Below are 18815 nucleotides of genomic sequence, written 5' to 3'. Positions count from 1 at the left end.
AGCAGCACCTGGTTGATGGATTTCACGACATGCAGGGGACAGAGCGAGCACATTCATGGGTGTGCACATGGGTGCCCCGGCCCCCTCCCCAGGCCCATCCCTGAGCCCCCCCTCCCTCCCTGCCAGGGCCTCTGCCCCGCCCCCACAGGGCTGCCCCTCTGGCACCAGGCCTGTAAATGGGTGGGGTGTCATGGTCACCCAGGGTTAGACCTCCTTGCCCCCTGGCATAGCCCTTCACACTCCCGCCTATGGCCCCCGAAGGTCCCCCATGCTGTGCGGCCCCCTCCCCACTCCCTATGCTGAGCCAGGGTGTGAAACACGCCAACGGTGGACTTGCCCACCCCAAACTGCTGCCTGATGGAGCAGTTACTGTCTGGGATGGCCAGCTTCCATATGATGATGGCCACGCACTTCTCCACTGAGAGTGCTGACTGCATCCACGAGTGCTGGCATCACGGGCGTGGGGCGAGCCAGCTGCAGATCTCCAAGAAGGCGTCTTTCATTCAGAAGTTCTGCAGCCAGCACGTTGTCCCACTTGGCCAGGACCACCCTGTCCCACCATATGAAGCTCACGGGGTGGGTCCACACATGCCGGACAGCCTGCGTGGGGCGTGGCAGGGGCTGCAGAGGATTGGGACCGCTCGGGTCTCCTGCCCCTTAAGAGGCTGAGGAGGGCCACAAGCAGGGTGGCCTGCAAGCAAGTGAGGTCAACCTTTGTGGGTCTGCAGCTGCGCAGGATTCATGATTCACATGGGCGAGGGTCAGCACCAGGGACAGGCTCAACCTAGCTGAAAGCAGCAGGGCAGGCCTCAGCCACATATGCAGGGAGGAGCCCTTTAAGGCAGCACATGGCTGGCGCTCCTGGAAGGGGTTTCTGGCCACGTGACCCCCATCTGCAGCATTTCCTGGCCTGTTCTTCCAGAAGAGCATCCATGGCTGTGTAGACGCACTCTTTTGGACTGAGTTTTATGTGTGGACATGATCTTCCAGAAGAACATCCTCCAGACGACAGCTTTTGGAGGACTGTCTTCTGAAAGATCTTGAATGTGAAGATGCTGCCTAGCTAGTGAAATAGTTTTCCCTGATGTTCAACCCTGGCCTCCCCCATTTCAACTTCTTGAGAACATTGCTCCTCATTCTATCTGTCATTACTGAAAACAGCCTCTCTCCATCCCCCTTGTAACCTCCCTTCTGGTAGCTGAAGGCGGCTATCCAAAACCCCCCTCACTTTTCTCTTCTGTAGACTACATAAGCCTAGCTCCCTCAGACTCTCCTCGTAAGTCATGTGCTCCAGCCCCCTAATCATTTTGCTTGCCCTTTGCTGGACTCTCTCCAAAGGGACCACATCTTTTTTGTAATGTGGGGGCCCATAATTGGGCACAATGTTTCAGATGTGGTCTCACCAGTGCTGAATAACGGGGAATAGTCACGTCTGTAGATCTGCTGGCAATGATCCAGTGATCTGTCTCACCACTCATTCCAGCTTCTAGCAAACAGACGAGGCACACTTCGGTACATGGTTTTTCATCTCTGACTATCTTGGCTAATAGCCACTGATGGACATATCCTACATGAACTTATTTACTTTTTTGTTTTGAAACCCCGTTAGCCTTCCAACATCTTCTGCCAAATAGTTTCACAGGTTGATTCTGCAGTGTGTGAAGAAAGACGTCCTTTGGTTTGTTTCAAACACTCTACTCTGCCTGTTAACTTCATTTAGTGACCTCCCCACCAGTTCTTCTGTTATGAGGGAGTAAATAACACTTCCTTATTGACTTTCTCCACACCAGTCATGATTTTGTAGACCTCTATCAAATCCGCCCTTAGCCTCTTTTCTAAGCTTAAAAGAGCCCAGTGTTGTTAATCTTTCCTCATACAAAAGCTGTTCCATACCCTTAATAATTTTGTTGCCCTTTTCTGAACCTTTTCCAATTCCAATACATCTCTTTTGAGCTGAGGTGAGCTCTGCATGCAGTATTCAAGATGAGGATGTACCATGGGTTTATACAGAGGCAATATATTTTCTCTCATATCATCTATCCCTTTTCTAATGATTCCCAGCATTCTGTTGACATTTTTTACTGTTGCTGCACATTGAGTGGATGTTTTCAGAGAACTAACCACAATGAGTAACAGCTAATTTTGACTCCCATCATTTTATATGCATACTGTAAGGGCCCCACATTGGTGAGCTTCATGTTTGCAAATTCAATTATTTGCGAGTAGCTGCTTGAGGCTGCTGCTTCCTGGGGCTCCACGGCAGGGTGTGTGGACAACCACCACTTCCTGGGGGCTCTGAGCCTCCCCCGTATTTGCAAAAATCAACATTCACAAGGGTTCTGAACACGGAACACTTGCAAATGTCAAGACCCTACTGTAGCTGGCCTAAAGTTTTCCAGTTTGCATTACTTTGCATTTATCAACATTGACTTTCATCTGCCATTTTATTGCTCACTCAGCCAGTTTTGTGAGAGCCTTTTATAACTCTTCCCAGTCTGCTTTGAGTTTAACTTTATCTTAAATAGGTTTCTATCATCTGCAAATTTTGCTACTCTGCCATGATCCCCTTTCTACAGATCACTTATGAATATTTTGAACAGTACTGGGCCAGTACAGACTTTTGGGGATACCACCATTTCCTCCTTTCTGTTCCGAAAATTGACCATTTATTCTTAACCTTTGGTTCTTATCTTTTAACTCATTATTGATTCATGAGAAAACCTTCTCTCTGATCCCATTACAGCTTATTTTGCTTAAGAGCGTTTGGTGAGGGACATTGTCAAAAGCTTCCTGAAAATCCAAGTACGCTGTATCCACTGGATCACTCTTGTCCCCGTGCATGCTGATGCACTGAAGGAATTCTAGTAGAGTGGTGAGGCATGATTTCTCTTTACAAAAATGATATTAACTCCTCTCCAACAAATTGTGTTAATCTATGTGTCTGGTAATTCTGTTCTTTATTATAGTTTCAGCCAGTTTGCTAGGTACTGAAATTAGGCTTACTGGCCTGTAATGATCCCTCCTCAGAAAGCTCACTGCCTGGGGTCCTCCTGTATTGTGGATAGAATAAGCAGAGGCCTGCAGTGTCATGTGGCCAAGTAAGCTCTGAAGTTCCTGGGCCAGCCCTTTTTCCCCTCTCCAGCTCTGGAGGTGACAGAAGACAACTGGATGGAACTGGCTGCTTGCCTTCCTTAGATTCACAAATTTCAACATCAAAAGAGACCACTGTGGTTATCTTGTCTGATCATCTGCACAGCACGGTTCCCCCCACCCCCAAACTTCCTTGCCTTAATTTGGGGTTGAACTAGAGGAGATTTTTTTTTGCAGGAAAAAAAGTCCAATCTTGATTTTAAAATGTCCAGAGGTAAATAGCTCCAATGGTTAATCATTCTCACCATTAAAAAGGAGCACCTGGTTTCTGGTCTGAATATGTCTTGCTTCGACTTCTTCCAGCCATTGGATCATGTTATACCTTCCTCTCCTACACAGAAGAGAACTTCTAGCACATTTCTGTTTCAGTCTAGGTGCTTCCAGGTGGGCCAATTAAAGGCTGAGACAGCACCAGAGGGATATAGAATCTGAATCAGAAGTGAGAGCAGAACGAATCACTCAGGAGATGAGAGCGACTGCTCATAGGAGGCAATTCCTGGGAGAGGGCTGAAGGTGAGAGAAGTTTGCTGTCCGGAATTCCTGAGCTGGCGTCAGCTGCACTGGAGAGGGCTGAAGGCAGAAGGGTGGCTGGGAGGGGCGGGGGGGGGGAAGAGAGAGATGCCAACAGACTCTGAGGCAAGAGCTGAAATATAGGCCGTGTCTACACTAGCCCCAAACTTCGAAATGGCCACGCAAATGGCCATTTTGAAGTTTACTAATGAAGTGCTGAAATACATATTCAGCGCTTCATTAGCATGCGGGCAGCCGCGGCACTTCGAAATTGACGCACCTCACCGCCGCGCGGCTCGTCCCGACGGGGCTCCTTTTCGAAAGGACCCCACCTACTTCGAAGTCCCCTTATTCCCAGGAGCTGATGGGAATAAGGGGACTTCGAAGTAGGCGGGGTCCTTTCGAAAAGGAGCCCCGTCGGGACGAGCCGCGCGGCAGCGAGGTGCGTCAATTTTGAAGTGCCGCGGCCGCCCGCATGCTAATGAAGCGCTGAATATGCATTTCAGCGCTTCATTAGTAAACTTCAAAATGGCCATTTGCATGGCCATTTCGAAGTTTGGGGCTAGTGTAGACGTAGCCATAGAGCCAGAAAGGGCTGATGGCAGGCACAGGCTTTCCAGGTGTCTGCCACATGCTGGAGAGCTAGATTGGGAGAACCAGTGAGAGGACAGGAGAATTGAGGCTACTCCCAGCAGAGTTTGTGGGTGGTCCTGCTGCAGGGGCAGGGTTGCACCTGAGAAGGAAAGGCTGGAGTGAGTGTCCCAGGAGAGGGCAGAAGAGTACGGCCAACGAGCTAATCTGTGATGGCAGGCACTAAGGCAGGGGTGGGCAAACTGTGGCCCATGGACCGCATTCGGTCCTTGACCTCCCATGGTGGTGGGACCTTGACTTGCCTCACGCTGCACATCGCCCCAAGCCCAAGGCAGAGCCAGCGTGTGTGGAGGTTTGCTGGGCCGTAACCGCTGAGTGGAAAAGCTGGGAGTGCAGGTGAAGAGTAGGTGAAGCAGGCAGTGTCTCCAGAACTCTCCCCGTCTCTTGGGGACTATGTGAGCTTTGAAGGAATTCGGAGAGAGACAAATTGTTACGAGGTAATGTGTTCGCCTTCCTGCCTTTGTTCATATTACTGCCTGTTACTCCCTCTGACCCTTGATTGCCTGGCCCAGGCTGTGCTGGGATAGAAAGGAAGCCATAACTGTTCAGATAATGAGAAAATCAGTTGGGGTCCAAAGTACAATTACAAGTCATGTCTGTGAGCTGCTTTCTTCCATGAACGCTAATTGAAAACACATTGACACTACTATTAGGAATTAGAAGATAAGAGGCATTTTGGAGTGGAGAATGACATTCAATAATAACACTTAATACTTGTACTGTGCTTTAACTCTTCAAAGCTCTTTGCAGGCTATAAGCCTAAGAATCTTCGATCAGGGTAAGGTGGGTAACTACACGTGGGGAAACTGAGGCATGTATGCGACTCGCTGCTGATCCTACACTGAGGCAGTGCAGAGGGGGGACTGGAACTCTGGAGCTTTGATTCCTGCTTCCACTACTACATCATGCTCCATGCAGGTTAAGGCAAACCTGCGGAAAAAGAATTGGGAACTCCCTGGAGAGGTTAAAAATAACCTGATCTTTGAGACATGGCAGGTCTCTGTAAATGAGCTGTAGCCCAAAACTTAATAGTTCACCAGTCTTGTGCTCCCCTGCAGATTCTCAAGTGTCTGAAGCATCATGTGACCCTGGCTAGTCCAAAGTTCATTAGAGGGCTGGGAAGGAATATATTCGCAGTGGACGGCGCAATGAAGGATCTGTTTTTCCTCCTGTGCTCAGTGCAGCTCCTTGGTGAGTAATGGGACAGGAAGTGTTGGGGGAATGTGGGCTTTTTTCCATTTCAGGCTTTAGGTAATAATGTGCCATGGATTCTCCATGTGGTGATGTATTTCTAATGCAAGTGGAAAATTTCATTTCCAGATGGACAAAGAATGAGCAGGTGGGTAGTGATTTGCATCGCTTGTTCACTATGCCTCTGCTGCTTGGGTTGCTTGACTCCTTTTTTCTTTTCTTTTCTTTTCTTTTCTTTTTTAAAGACTATAGCTATGCTCTGAAGAGCCATCTTCTGTTGAATATGCATATGTATTTAACATTCAGAGCCCATGATTCCTCAGTGAGAGGACTGATTAAACAGTCAAGTGATGTATAGAGAGGCAAAAAGTGCATTAATGCAATGCTGTGGTTCACAGTTAAAATCAAGAATGGCATGTGCTGAGGCTGCAAGAGTTAGGTTCACTTGGCTGCATTGCACAACTTGGGAGTCAGATCCAGAGTTGGTGTAATTCAGCCTTGCGAGGAAAGCAAGGAAACTATGCTAGCTTACCCCAGCTGAGGCTACGCATGTATATTTTACCATACTGGGGTGTTGTACATTTTATACGGTAAGCTACACATATCCAGCAAAACAGGCATAGAACTTACTACATTTGTGCAGTGAACTCACCTTATGCATTCTGCTGGAACGTTAACCTTTCCTTTTCTGGACCCTTGGGGATTTTAACCTTGTCACTGTTGCATCGGAGTGAAAGGATTTTGTATTTAATTTTGGAGGGTTTTTTTTTTTTAAAGTTGCATGTGTTTAGGTTTTAGTGCAGTAAGTTTGTCAATATGGCCAATTTAAAACTTGAGGGTTTATTCTATTGGGCCTGATTTTCATTTCACTGCTCTGGCAGTGTGAAGGGGCCTTGACGTGGATGCACATTTTGCCTAATTAAAGGCAACTTCATAGCCTTAAATCAGACTCAGCTTTTTTACTTCAGTTAGACTATGTGTGGCTGCACCTTGCTGGGCCTAGGCCTCCGTATTGTAAGCATTGGAAGTCCCAGGTTGGGGCTGGAAATCACACTGCAGTGAAGGGGGAGTGAATACTCCGCAGTACTGGCGTTATGATGCGGCTGCAAACCCTTTGCTGCAAGCCTGGGTTGCCATTTATTTATTTACATAGCCATTTATGATGCAGCACCATGTAAAGGGCAGAAACATTTTCATTTTAATGTTCTTAGGATACTATTTCCAGATCTGAAGAAGTGGGTCTGCCCCACAAAAGCTCTTCACCTAATAAATGAGTTTGTTAGTCTGTAAAGTGCTACAGGACTGATTGTTTTTTTTGTGGGGTACCTGAGACCGTGAGTCACCTTGTTACCTCTTAACCACAGCATGAGGGACTCAAGCTTGTGCTTAACAGCGTCAGCCTGTCAGCTACTTAGACCCACCCCTCTGGGATTTGCCAGCCCTGTCTTTGTCCTTCAGGTTAACAAAGGTACACCTCAACACCTGCGTCCTTGCGAAGCATTCCCCGGTCATACCCTGGCTCTCACACTGGCATAGAAATCCCAGATCCGCTGCACCCCAGTTAACCAGTTTTTACCTTAAATCACTGCACCTGGATAAAATAATACTGCACTTAGGAGCACTTAACGATAAAAGAAAGATTAAGAAAGAATAGAGGGTCCCTTAAGAATGAGAGCTAGATCAGGGGCTGGGGGATGGTTAATGTTAGAGGACGTATCTCTTCACCCTCCCACTTCCCTGGTCTTTCTTGTATGTACAGAACAGAAATACCCGAAGTCCGGAGACACAAACAATGCAATGTTTGTTGGGGGTAAGCTACCAGCAAGCATGAATCCAGTTTCCTTTCTTTTTGCCTCAACCTCCCCCTTACTTCCTGTTTGCCCCAGTGCACACAGTAATATTTTCAGGTATACTTTAAGCAGTCATTCTACTGAAATTTAACAAACCACTCCTAACATATTGTAACCTGAGCAGCGATTTAAGGTAAAAACTGGTTAATGGGGAGTTGGAGGGGGGGAGTGAGCAGAGGATCTGGGCTTGGTGAGCCAATTTTATTCCACCACTTTGGTTGGTGTACACCCAGCAAAATTAATTATACAGCAGATGGAAACAAAGAACCAGACTGAAGCCATTCAGATAAACAAGGGAGAAGTGGAGCCAGTAACGACAAGGCAATAAAGATCTGAGGATTTCACAGTCCCACCTATTGGTAAGTGGGTCCTTGTCAGACAGAATGTTACCAGCCTAAGTTTTCTTTACATCTTCTAGGCTTTTCTCTTTATGTGGCCGCAACAGATTGGATCGCCTTTGGAACAGCCCACAATTGCCTGATTTCAATGTGACTGGTTTGGGATGTGTCAGGCTGTCACTGTGTGTTTCCCAGCTTATGGCTGCCCCTGCTATTTAGCCAAAAGCTTTAGCATAAGAACAAAGCCTCAGACTATCATGCAGATTGACTGCGACTTTGTTTTTATATCCCTGTAATTAGTGAAATGGTAAGAATACACCTAAATTCTTAGAGTGTAGGCCTTTATAGACAGGCCTGAACATCTGCCTCCTAAGTATCAGAGAGGTAGCCATGTTAGTCTGTAGCTTTGGGAACAACAAGAAGTCCTGTGGCACCTTATAGACTAAAAGATATTTTGGAGCATAAGCTTTTGTGGGCAAAGACCCGCTTCATCAGATGCATGAGTGGGTGGGGGGGGTGGTTTCAGAGGGGTATTTAAAGGATGGGGTCCCAGTAAGAGGGAGGGCCAGAGCTGACAAGGTCTATTCGGCAAGGTGGAAATGGCCTAGTATCAACAGTAATTATCAAAAGAGGAAAAAATAAGTCAGATCAGACAAGGGGTGTGAGCCTTTGTCAGAGTCTGATGAGGAGACATTAGCACCCCGAGCAGAGAAACTGCCTTTGTAAGCTGCGAGCCACTCCCAGTCTCTGTTTAATCCATGGTTAATGGAGTCAAATTTGCAAATAAATTGCAGCTCAGAGATTTCTCTCTCCATCTGTTACTCTATAAGGTGCCACAAGACTTCTTGTTGTACATCTTAAGTGTTACAGTACAAAACACAATCTTAACACATGCTCCATTTATTAATCATTCTCTCTCCTGTCTAATAAAGTAGGCCCCTCCAGAAGTTGTCTGCTACAGAGCTGGCTGGCTTCCTGGGGACCAGGATCCAAAGATTCGTGGAACACTTCTGTTCCACAGTATGCCCCCTCTGTGAATGGACACATTTTCTTCCCCTCCTCCCTGGGATATGCTGAATTAGTTGGTTGTCTCTATTCACTGGCTCTTGCAATGTTCCTTTTTAATCTTCAAGTTCTTTCCATTGTTGGCCGCTGTCTCTAAAGGCATTCCAGTGACTGTCGTAGGCTGGACGAGGGCGGACAACTGAACATTGCATTGTAACAGCAGCTCACCAGAGAGGGGTGATAAATCCTTTCCGCTAGAATGGCCCATCACCAAGAAGCAGGATTCCATGGTGACTAGCTTGTATTCCAAGACTATAGTATGTAATTCCTCTTCCTTCACCCGTGCGCGCACACCTCACAATGATTATGAGAACTAGGAAGTTACACATTGTCAGCAGAGCTCTCAAATGCTGCCCTTTCCGGAGAGATACCATGAGAGTCAAAGATTAGGTAAAGTGGGTTTCCCAGGTTTGAGACGGCAGTTGTAATGAACAGTGAATCCTTTGCCAGTTGGTCCTTGGGGGCCCCTGGGTCATCAAAAAAAAAAAAAAAGCATGTGAAGAAGGCACTAGAGATTTTGGAGCAGAGTTTGCTATGGTCTTCAGCTCCCAACGTTCAAGGAAAAGCGAGGGATCGGTCGATGGTTCTCCTTTGCTTTGTGCTTTGGTAAGTGCAGCACAACCTCACTGGAAGGGCTTGTGTTCGCTAGGCAGCAGGTGTTGTTTTAACATGTTGCTGTTGGAGGCAGCACTTAGGAACCATCAGCCCCTAACTTGGCTTCCTGACCTTCCCCACTAAGGGTTCAACCTCCACCAGTTAACATATGGTAAAGTGACAGCTGCTCTGTCTGCATGTTGCTGCTTTTTTGGTGCACGTTATAAAAATGCACCTTTTTCCTAGACTGCATATGGCCATATGCAATGATTGTCTCAGTGGCAGCCTGGCCAGACCAAACAAAGAAAATGCATAATTTTGCTACTAAAGAGATCATTCGGGGCTGCTAAAATCTCAGCAGATCCTCAGCATTTTTAAAGAGTCTTTTCTCCATCATTCGTAACATTCATTTTAACACCCCTACCTCACCTCACAAAGTGAGAAATGGCACATTTTATCTTTCCTGGTTAAAAATGCCGTTGAAATTTTAACCACGAGGAGAGTGCTTTCTTCTTCTTCTTTTTTACTGTCCAGTAACTTATGTGATTTGAGACCAAGCCTGGTAAATGTTAGTGCCAAAGACAATGTTTAAAAAATGTTGTGCAAAACCAGGAGATGGGAGTGGAAACTGTCTTGTAACTGCTACGATGACAGATGCTCCCGTTTCATCATGCTAATTTCCGAAGAGGGATACTCACTTTCTAAACATGCGTCATGGTTGTTATTTAAAAGGTCCCTATTGGTTGGTTGGGCAGGCTAGGAGCCTGACTTTGAACCATCATCCCTTCAACTCATCCTACCAGTCCACAAGAGATGGAGTGACAGAGATGGAGTGAGATGTCCACATTACTGCTCTATTGACTTCTGCTGGGTGGCTGAAGGGTTATACTGATCTGAGCAAATGTGTGTGCCGGTGTCTATAGCAGAGAGGGCATGTTTAGAAATATGGGAGGGGTTAAGGAGGTGGATGAAAGAGGGCTACGGAAAATGTCAGCAACACACAAAATTCCTGTAGGATCTGACAATGTGACACGATCCCCCTGCAAAGGATGAAGCCAGTTCAGTGCTCTGAGTCACAGATGCGGTATGGTCAGTCAGGTAGAACCTGACAATAGAGATACAAAGAGAGGGCCAATCTGAACTACTATGTGAACCCATTTATGTCCACATCTGAGCAGTGGGTCCCACAGGCTCCAAGGCAAGGTAGGGAATGGAGGGAGAGGCTCTGCCCCCCTGGAAAGGGTGGGGCCAAGGGAGGAGCCTAGGGCAGTCGGCCCTTAGTGCTGCTGGAATTGCAGCTCTGGGCCCCCTCACCTGCCCTCCCAGCTGCGTGGCTCAGCAGAGCAGTGCTGCTGTGGCATTTCAAAGGGGGACAGAGCCCTGGCCGTGAACCACTGCCAACATAGCAGAAACAACAGCCAGAGCTCTGGGCTCCGTTGAGATGCTAGGCCCCTATACAACTGCCCCCACTCCCCCCTTCATCAGTGGGTCTGATAAGACAAACTTCATTTTTCATCTGCTTTGGCTGGTGGCTGCCTGTGACTATTTTGTCCTCTGTGGCCAGCACATGTCCCACTTCTCTTACCCTGGCCTCACCCCCTACCCTCGATCTGGCTTGTTTATTTACTCACCTCTTCCATGTTGTTAAATCCAGACTGTGGGGCAGGGACTATCCTTGTAATTGTACAGTGCCTATTACAACGGGCCCTAATCCTGACAGAACGTAATAAGTAATTTTAACACTGATCACTGGTAGTACTGCCTGGAGGCCTTGTACATGCACAGACATTACTTCTTTCTGAGCCTTCGGTGACCCACAGCTAACCGTTAATTGCAGCGTTGAAAATGTCCCCTGTGCTTGCTGAACACAGGGCAGAGGGGCTTTTGACATTGCTAAGACACACACGCAGGAGCAAGTGGTGACGCTTTTTTGCTCCAGTGCAGAAAATTCCATCTCTGGCATGTACAGGCAGAATGATGATCTGAGACTCAGATAAGTCTCTTTAGATCTATTGGCACAGAAGGAAGCAGGCTGAGCGTAGATGAATCAGCACTCAGGCGAACTGGATGAATACTGCAGAACTGGTGTTTATAAACATCGGTTCATATTCCCAACAGCCACCAGGTGCAGCCACAGTGATGCTCCTTTTGTAATTTGCTATGAACAATCATTAGTGCAAAGGGCTTTGTGTTTCTGCAAGTGTTAAGGACTGGCTATTCTTCCTAATAGCCCCATTCGAGTCGGGGGACTGATGTGGAGAGACAAATGTTTGTTTTTCTTGTGAATGAGAAGTTTCATTTATCCAATCAAGGAATAAAACCAATATGTTAGTCTCTCCGGTGCCACAGGACTGCTTGTTATTTGAGAAGTTATAGCCTAACAAGGCTCCCTCTCTGAGACCAGGTGCCTTGAGTGAAGAGTCTGAACGAGCAGTCTGTAAACAAACCACAGACTGAGGCTGGTTCAGATGCATTATTTGGCAAATATTTAGAAATCACCAATCCAGGCTGCACTCAGCAAACAGAAGTAGGTCCAATAAAGTCTATTACTTCCCCAGCCTTGTCTAATATTTTGGGACCAACACAGATACAGCAACCCTGTGAAGGAATCACAAAAGCATCCGCAGAAGAGTCAGTTCATAAAAGAAACAAAAGCGTTACATTTGTCAGGTAGTTTACCCACATTGAATAATTGGGCCACCTTCCTCATTTTTTACTGTGGCATTTTGACAGCCACTTCAGATGGTATTGATTGTTCACGAGTCCTTGAGTCACCATCGGATCCAGTTGCTCAATTAGGCCTTGACTATAAAAAAAAAAAATTTGCGCTGTATTAGCTCTCCTGCTGATTTGTACTCTGTGGTTTGTTTGCATCTCTTTGTTGTCTCTTACCTTATAAATAATAAAATATAGAGGTATGAAGGTATTCTGTCTGCAGCACGATAGCTATTACTGGATGGGCTGAGGGATAAGGATTGTGTACATATATCGCACTGCTGCAGCTCTGACCACTTCAGTGTAGACCAGTGAGGGGCAACTTGGGCTAGTGAGTGGGCTGTGTGAGTGGCTCTCCTTCATCTCCGTGGGCCACAAGATTGTCATACCCAAGACAGTCTCTCAGGCGAGGGTAGTTTTTGTAAATTGCGCTTGCGTATCTAGAATTCGCAGGGTGTACCAACTGAACCACAGCAGCCCTTTGATTGGCTCCAGGAGGCCCCCATGGCTCTCACAACGTTGTATGCAGTCAGCGGGCCCCTCACTTCATGTGCCCTTGCTTCGAGTGCTTGTCACTCCTGTAACACTGGGTGGGAAAATAAAAAACTACTGCGCGTGGGCAATGGCAAATTATTGTCTGGTGGGACACAATGGGTTGAATGTGGCCCTCCAGCTGCAGCTTGCCCTCCGCTGGTATAGACACTAGCTATGCTGACTGAAAGTGTTCTCCTGCTCGCATAGGCACTCCGCCTCCCCAGGAAGTGGCAGTGAGGTTGACAGAAGAAGTCTTCCAGTGACCTAGCACAGTCAACAAGGGGACATGGGTTGGCTTAAAAACCCCGCTCAGGGTTCGGATTTTTCATATCCTTGAGGGGCAGAGTTAAATCTGCTTAATTTTCTAATTTTCATGCACATTTTTACAGCTCCACATCACCTAATAAATACATCTTTTAGTCTTTGAAGTGCTACAGGACTGCTTGTTGTTTGTACAACTGTTCTGGTACAAGAGCTGTAGGTAGACCAGACCCTCCTCCCTCTTCTTGGTTAACAGCATCTGCATTTTTTTCCATGTTCTTCTGCACTTACTCTACACTCTGTCTCAGCCTGCTCAGCGGTTCCTCAGCCGCCTTGTCCAAATTATACTCCTATTTCCTTCAGGGAACAGACATAACGTGACTGCAGAGATAGGTAAGAGGAAGGAGGGGAAGCATAGGTCTGATTGACCAATGAGGTGAAAGGAAAATGCTCAGCAGGGCAGGAATCAGTGTTGCCAACTCCCATGATTTCGTCATGAGCCTGACATTTTGAAGTGTTTTTTCTTAAGCTCCTGGAGTCATGATAATTAATTTAGAATTTTGGCTTATTTAAAAAAAAAAAAGGGGGGGGGGTGGGTCAAGTCCTCCCAGCTGTGGACAAAAGCTTGCAAACAGGGCCTGCATAGACTCAGAAGCCAGGAGTCAGATAAAAAGAATCCAGCATGTGGTGTTATTCCAAGCTGATTATTTTAAAGCCAAACTCTCTGGGGTTGAGAGGGGGAAGGGCAGGATTCATGGTGTTTTGAATGCTTTGGGTTGGCAGTCCTGAGGTGCTGCTCAGAAGTTGGCTCCCATACCAGCAGTGTGCTGGTTGCAAAATCAAGGGCAAAATCATTAAGTTGATTGGCATTTTGCCTCATGAGATCTGAGGAACAGCTGACATGGGTCCTCTGGTGGCAATCGTAGATGCTGGCCTCTCATTTATTTGCAGTTTGTTGTTTGCCTTTGTGTCACGTATTAACTAATTCTGTGAGCAGTTTGGGGATTCCACAGATCCTCAGTTGGTATCAGTTCTTGTAGCTTGATTGACCTCAACTGAGCTACAGTAGCATACACACTGTCTGGCCCACAGTGGGCCTGGAAATGGCCGTGTAGCAATAGAATAGTATTGAATTCCATTTCTTTCTTTGCTGTTCCTAGCTTCCTCAGTTGCTGTGTACAAACAATGGATTCCGAACACCAATTTTGAAAATGCTTCCAATTGGGATAAAGGCCAAATCCCGTGTGCTCATGATGTGGTTCTTTTCAAGAGTAACGAGGTATTTGATTTTCAGACTAGCATTCATTGGGGCCAATCTCTACCCACTTAAGGAACATTCTGTCAGCTTTTTCTGCATTTCTTGCAGGTGATCTCCATCTTTGTCCAGTCAACTCACTCTCTGTCAGACATGGTAAGGACCCAGTAATTTGTTTGTGCCGGTACTTGCCAGTACTGATTACCAGCACCTTGTCAGCCCCAGCCACGGGATTGGCTGGGGTGGGGGGTGGGAACAGGGTGCTGGCTTTTTACAAAAAAAAAAGAGCACGGGAAAGGACGTCTACTAGAACACCAAATATAGTGGGGATGAATGCTGTCAAAAATAAGGGGCACGACCAGCCAAATGACACAAGGACAACTGCAGTTTAGGGCATCTGGTGTCTTGTCTGATAAGCTGGGTGGCACAGGTGTGTTTGCACAAGCAGTCAGAGGTTTGCTGTGAAGGCGAGGTGGGCAGGGCATTACGGGACAGTCCTGTAGTGGTGGTTTTGTGGAACCGTATTGGAACTGTCCTCTGAGGAAGCCATTCATTGTCTAAGCTGAGCAAATGCCACTCTTCTTGTTTCCAAGTGAGCAAGACGGTGGTTCTGACCTGTACCACAGAGAAGAGTCTCCCCACAGGCTAACCAGACATATTAGTCGAAAACAAAGAGTCCTGCAGCACCTTAAACACTAACAAATGTATTTATTAGGCAATGAGCTTTAGTCTTTAAGGTGTTACAGAACTGCTGGCTTTCGTGAAGCTACAGACTAATATGGTTACCCCTCTGAGACTACAGACATATTAGTATGGGTCACGGGGGGTGGTACCAGAACTGGTGGGAGGGGAGGCTTTTGGAAAGAAGTCCGTCCAGTGTAACACTGTGTTGGCATACGTAGGGAAGATCAGGTCACGGCTCAAAGGCCAAGGGCTCCACTGTGGTGAGGTTGCAACTTGAAATTATGTTAAGTTCTGGGCATCCACATCCCAGGAAGATAGAGCTAACTTGTAGGGAGCGCAGACAAAAGCACTGAAAGTGGCTCTGGGGCCGAGGGCAGGAACCAGCCCATTACCCAGTGTTCGTACAGCAGTCTGAGAAAGTGAATACATAAGGTCGAGTGCTGAGCTCCTTCATCTTCCACTTCAGCTCCATGCTGGATTAACCCTGTTGGGAGAATGTTTGAAGAGCAAGGGGTTGTCATGGGATCAGGTGCAACAAAAGGAAAGCTAAGATGGTCCCAAGGCAGAAAGTCCTATTGACAGAATACAATTACCAATAGTAAATTGCTGTTCACCAGGGCTCTTTAGGAGCCATAATATTCTGCCTCTTAATGAAAAGCCACCAAGTGGCAGACAGTCCTCGAACCAATCCGAGAGCCTCTGTATGGTGCCAGAAAAATCAATTAACTGTTGACTAGCCTTGCTGAAGGAAGAGGCAGAAGCTCTATCAGTTGAGTCAGTGCTCTCTGTCTGTCTCATCACTGACTTCCATGGGTCTCCCTGCGTGCAGAGGTAAACAGGCACTGCAGTGCTTGACTGGATCAGGCCACCGTGAGGAGTGTGGTGGAAGAACTGTATCCTCAGGGGCAGAGTGTGCCTTTGCTGTCCTGGCTAACTGCCCACCCAATCTAAGGTAGTTCCAAGTTCCCCCATCATATCTGAGCACCATTTAAAAACTGACAGGACAGAGATAGGTGGTGGAGAGCAATCTGGCATTTATTGGGTAGGGTGTTCCCAATTATTTCCGATTTCTTATTCTTTCCCAATTCTTATTTCACGTCAATGAGGGGCTCATCAGGATGTCAGCCAGGGGTGTAAGGCAGAGTATGAGCTCTGCCGGCACTTTCCATTCATTAAAATCATTAATGGGGGACTGGGAATTTCAAGCAAATTGTGTGTTGTATGCACTACCCTGGCAGGCAGCCAGATGTTCCTGTTTACAACAACTTTGTCACACCAAAGTCAGCCTGTCTTGATTTCTGTGCAAAGAACATTTGCTCATGGAAATGGCAACTGAGGTTGCCATGGCAACCTGATTTTTCTAGTTATCCTAATACCCATTAAAACTGACTCTGTTTTTGGCCATTCTAATGGGCCTATGATCTGAACATCCACAGTCTGATTTTTCATCCATACGTGATCTAGTTGTGGCAGAATTGTGTTTGTCATTTTTCTTAGCTGCCATAAGTAGTTTGAAACCTGCTCTTGTCCCCTTTCCTTTTTTTTTTTTTTTGTCACTTTACTGAAATGGGCCTATAAATTTATGGACTATAATTTGTATAAACTGCCTAAACTAATGATAGATTTGGTGCTTTAATAACAGAGTTCCACTTTTAACTCTTCTACTCTTCTATGGTTGGAGGAATTATCTTTTTAAATAATCTATAAAATATGTAATTTTTAAATGTGCATATGAAATATGTTACAAATGTAATTGTTAAATGATGTGAAATTCACTCAAAAAAACCCTAAGTCCAAAGTATCAGTTCAGTAGATTTTATTTTGTTTACAGGTTAATGGATAATATTTATACAGTACTTTGCAATCCACTGTAGAAGGTGCATAACTGCAAAGAATTCATTATTCATTATGACATTCACCTTTCAAAAACATGCCGAGCAACTAACATTAAAAAAACCGTGAGACAGGTCATTATTCCTGAACAAAGCGTGGACTTATATAATAAAATCTTAATACAAATAAATACATCTGTAAAGGAATGGGAACTCTGACATTACCTGAACAGTTATTGGGGGACATTGACCTATAGGAATTTTACAGGAGAGGTCAAGTTATTAAAGCAGGCTGAAGAACTATATCCTTGCCAGGCTACTGAACTAAGTATCACATTGTGCTATGATTTTTTTTTAAAGCAGAACTTGCCATTTGAAATCAATGCTGCAGTAGTGCTTAAAAATTAATAGGCTGGTATGATCCTCAGTAACTAGTTCATGTTGAAGAGGGAGGCTTGTCCCTTGCCACGCGTAGGCGGTAGGTGGTGAGGATTTAGAGTGGTTAAATATATCACATCTCCCTGGCACAGCAGCTTATCCAATGTGTCTACTGCATCTTTATCAATATAAATCTTAGAAGGCTTGATCCGGCAACATGCTGAACTCTTGCAACGGCCCATGGAAGACAATGGGAGTTTAGGATGCTGTACTCTCCCAGAATGAGGCCTTTAACTAGTGGTTAGCTTTGCTGCTGTGATGTCAGAGCCTGAGTCCCAGCCTGGCTCTCACATCTTCTCCTCCCTCCCTTAGTTTACACACTAGAGGATGCGCCTGGTGTCAGCTGCTGCTGAAGTTTTCATTCTTGCCATGCTCTGGGGGATTTTCTGTCTAATTACGGGCTCTGAGCCTCCTCAGATTTAGCAGATACAGGTTTCTGATGAATGGGAATGTGCAGAAGTCATTTAGCCTTAGAATCTGTTTTATAGGAGTGGTGTGAGATATGAACCCGGAAGGAAGCCTCAATCTTCAAGGAAATTTGGATCCTCAGCTAAATCCAAAGCCCTCTGCTTAGGTCCCTTTTGTAAAATGGACCCAAATTGGAACAATTGCCTCTGAATTTTGCCTTGTGGGCCTGATGGTGGAGCAGGGGGTAGGGAGTGGAAAGTCTGTTCTCTGTCATCAGATGGTAAAGACGATGCCAAGGTCCGGGATTTTTAAAAATGAAGGAATTGCTCTACCTCCTTGTATCTGGGGATGACATGAAATTTTGCTATTGGCTCATCAGAAAAATTGGTTGTCAGGCTGGGAGAGAAAAGCAGAAATGTGCCTTTTTAGACTATAGCCTCAAGGCTACAGTGAAATTAATCACACATGTCAACAGGACTATGTTAAGCTTTTGAGTCTGCATGGAGATGCTACCCAGCCTTTGGCCAAAGAATTGGCCATCACATCCTGTAAAGTCAAAGTGTGAAATCCAGATAAGGGACTTCAGCTTCTATTGATTTGATAGATTTCCGTGGGGATTAGGCACCTAAATTCCAGGGTCCGAGGGTCTGGATCTTAGAGATCTTCTCTCTGCAAGCTTTCCACATCTTCATTTGTCATTTTCCTTTTCTTCCTTCCATCCTACTAGTTCTACTTATACCCACGAATGTTCCCTCCACTTTTGTGCAGAATAAATTTTGCTATGGGCACCAAGGCAGGTGCAGATGTGCGCCATCTTTAGAAACTATGATGAGGTAACTGGCTCTGTGGACAAAGGGAAATCAATGGATGTAATATACTTTGCCTTTAGCAAAGCTTTTGATACAGCCTCCCATAACATTCTTGCCCATAAGTTAAGGAAGTGTGGATTGGATATATGGACTGTAAGATGGATAGAAAGCTGGCTTGACAGGTGGGCCCAAGGGGTAGTGATCAATGGCTTGATGTCTGGTTGGCAGTCAGTCTCAAGTGGAGTGCCCCAAGGATCAGTTCTTGGGCCAGTACAGTTCAACGTCTTTATTAATGACCTGGATGAGGGGATAGATAGGGGGTCAGGTAGCTACATTTGAGAGTAGGGTGACCTAGATTGTCCGAGACAAATTGGAGCATTGGGACAAAAGAAATCTGATGAGGTTCAACAAGGAGAAGTGCAGAATCCTGCACATGGGATGGAAGAATCCCAAGCATTATTACGCACTGGGGACCAACTGGCTAAGTAGCAGTGCAGCAGAAAAGAACCTGGGGATTACAGAGGATGAGA

General features: G+C 46.1%; 1 protein-coding gene across 4 annotated transcripts in view; it reads left to right on the top strand.

Moving 5' to 3' along the window:
* The first annotated feature begins 5435 nt into the window (after positions 1-5435).
* AMN (amnion associated transmembrane protein) overlaps positions 5436-18815 on the top strand; it is a 62783-nt gene continuing 49403 nt past the window's right edge. For 2 of the 4 annotated variants that reach the window (XM_074996464.1, XM_074996463.1), the window contains exons 1-3: positions 5436-5502; positions 14020-14138; positions 14226-14270. In XM_074996464.1, the coding sequence (XP_074852565.1) occupies positions 5460-5502; positions 14020-14138; positions 14226-14270 (207 nt within the window). In that variant the 5' untranslated portion in view covers positions 5436-5459. Of the gene's footprint in view, positions 5503-5631; positions 5651-14019; positions 14139-14225; positions 14271-18815 lie in introns of all 4 variants that reach the window. The other 2 variants (XM_074996467.1, XM_074996466.1) reach the window with 2 other exon arrangements.

This window comes from Carettochelys insculpta, chromosome 6, assembly GCF_033958435.1.
Source record: "Carettochelys insculpta isolate YL-2023 chromosome 6, ASM3395843v1, whole genome shotgun sequence".
Classification (NCBI taxonomy): domain Eukaryota; kingdom Metazoa; phylum Chordata; order Testudines; family Carettochelyidae; genus Carettochelys; species Carettochelys insculpta.
This window is presented reverse-complemented; position numbering and strand designations above follow the sequence as displayed.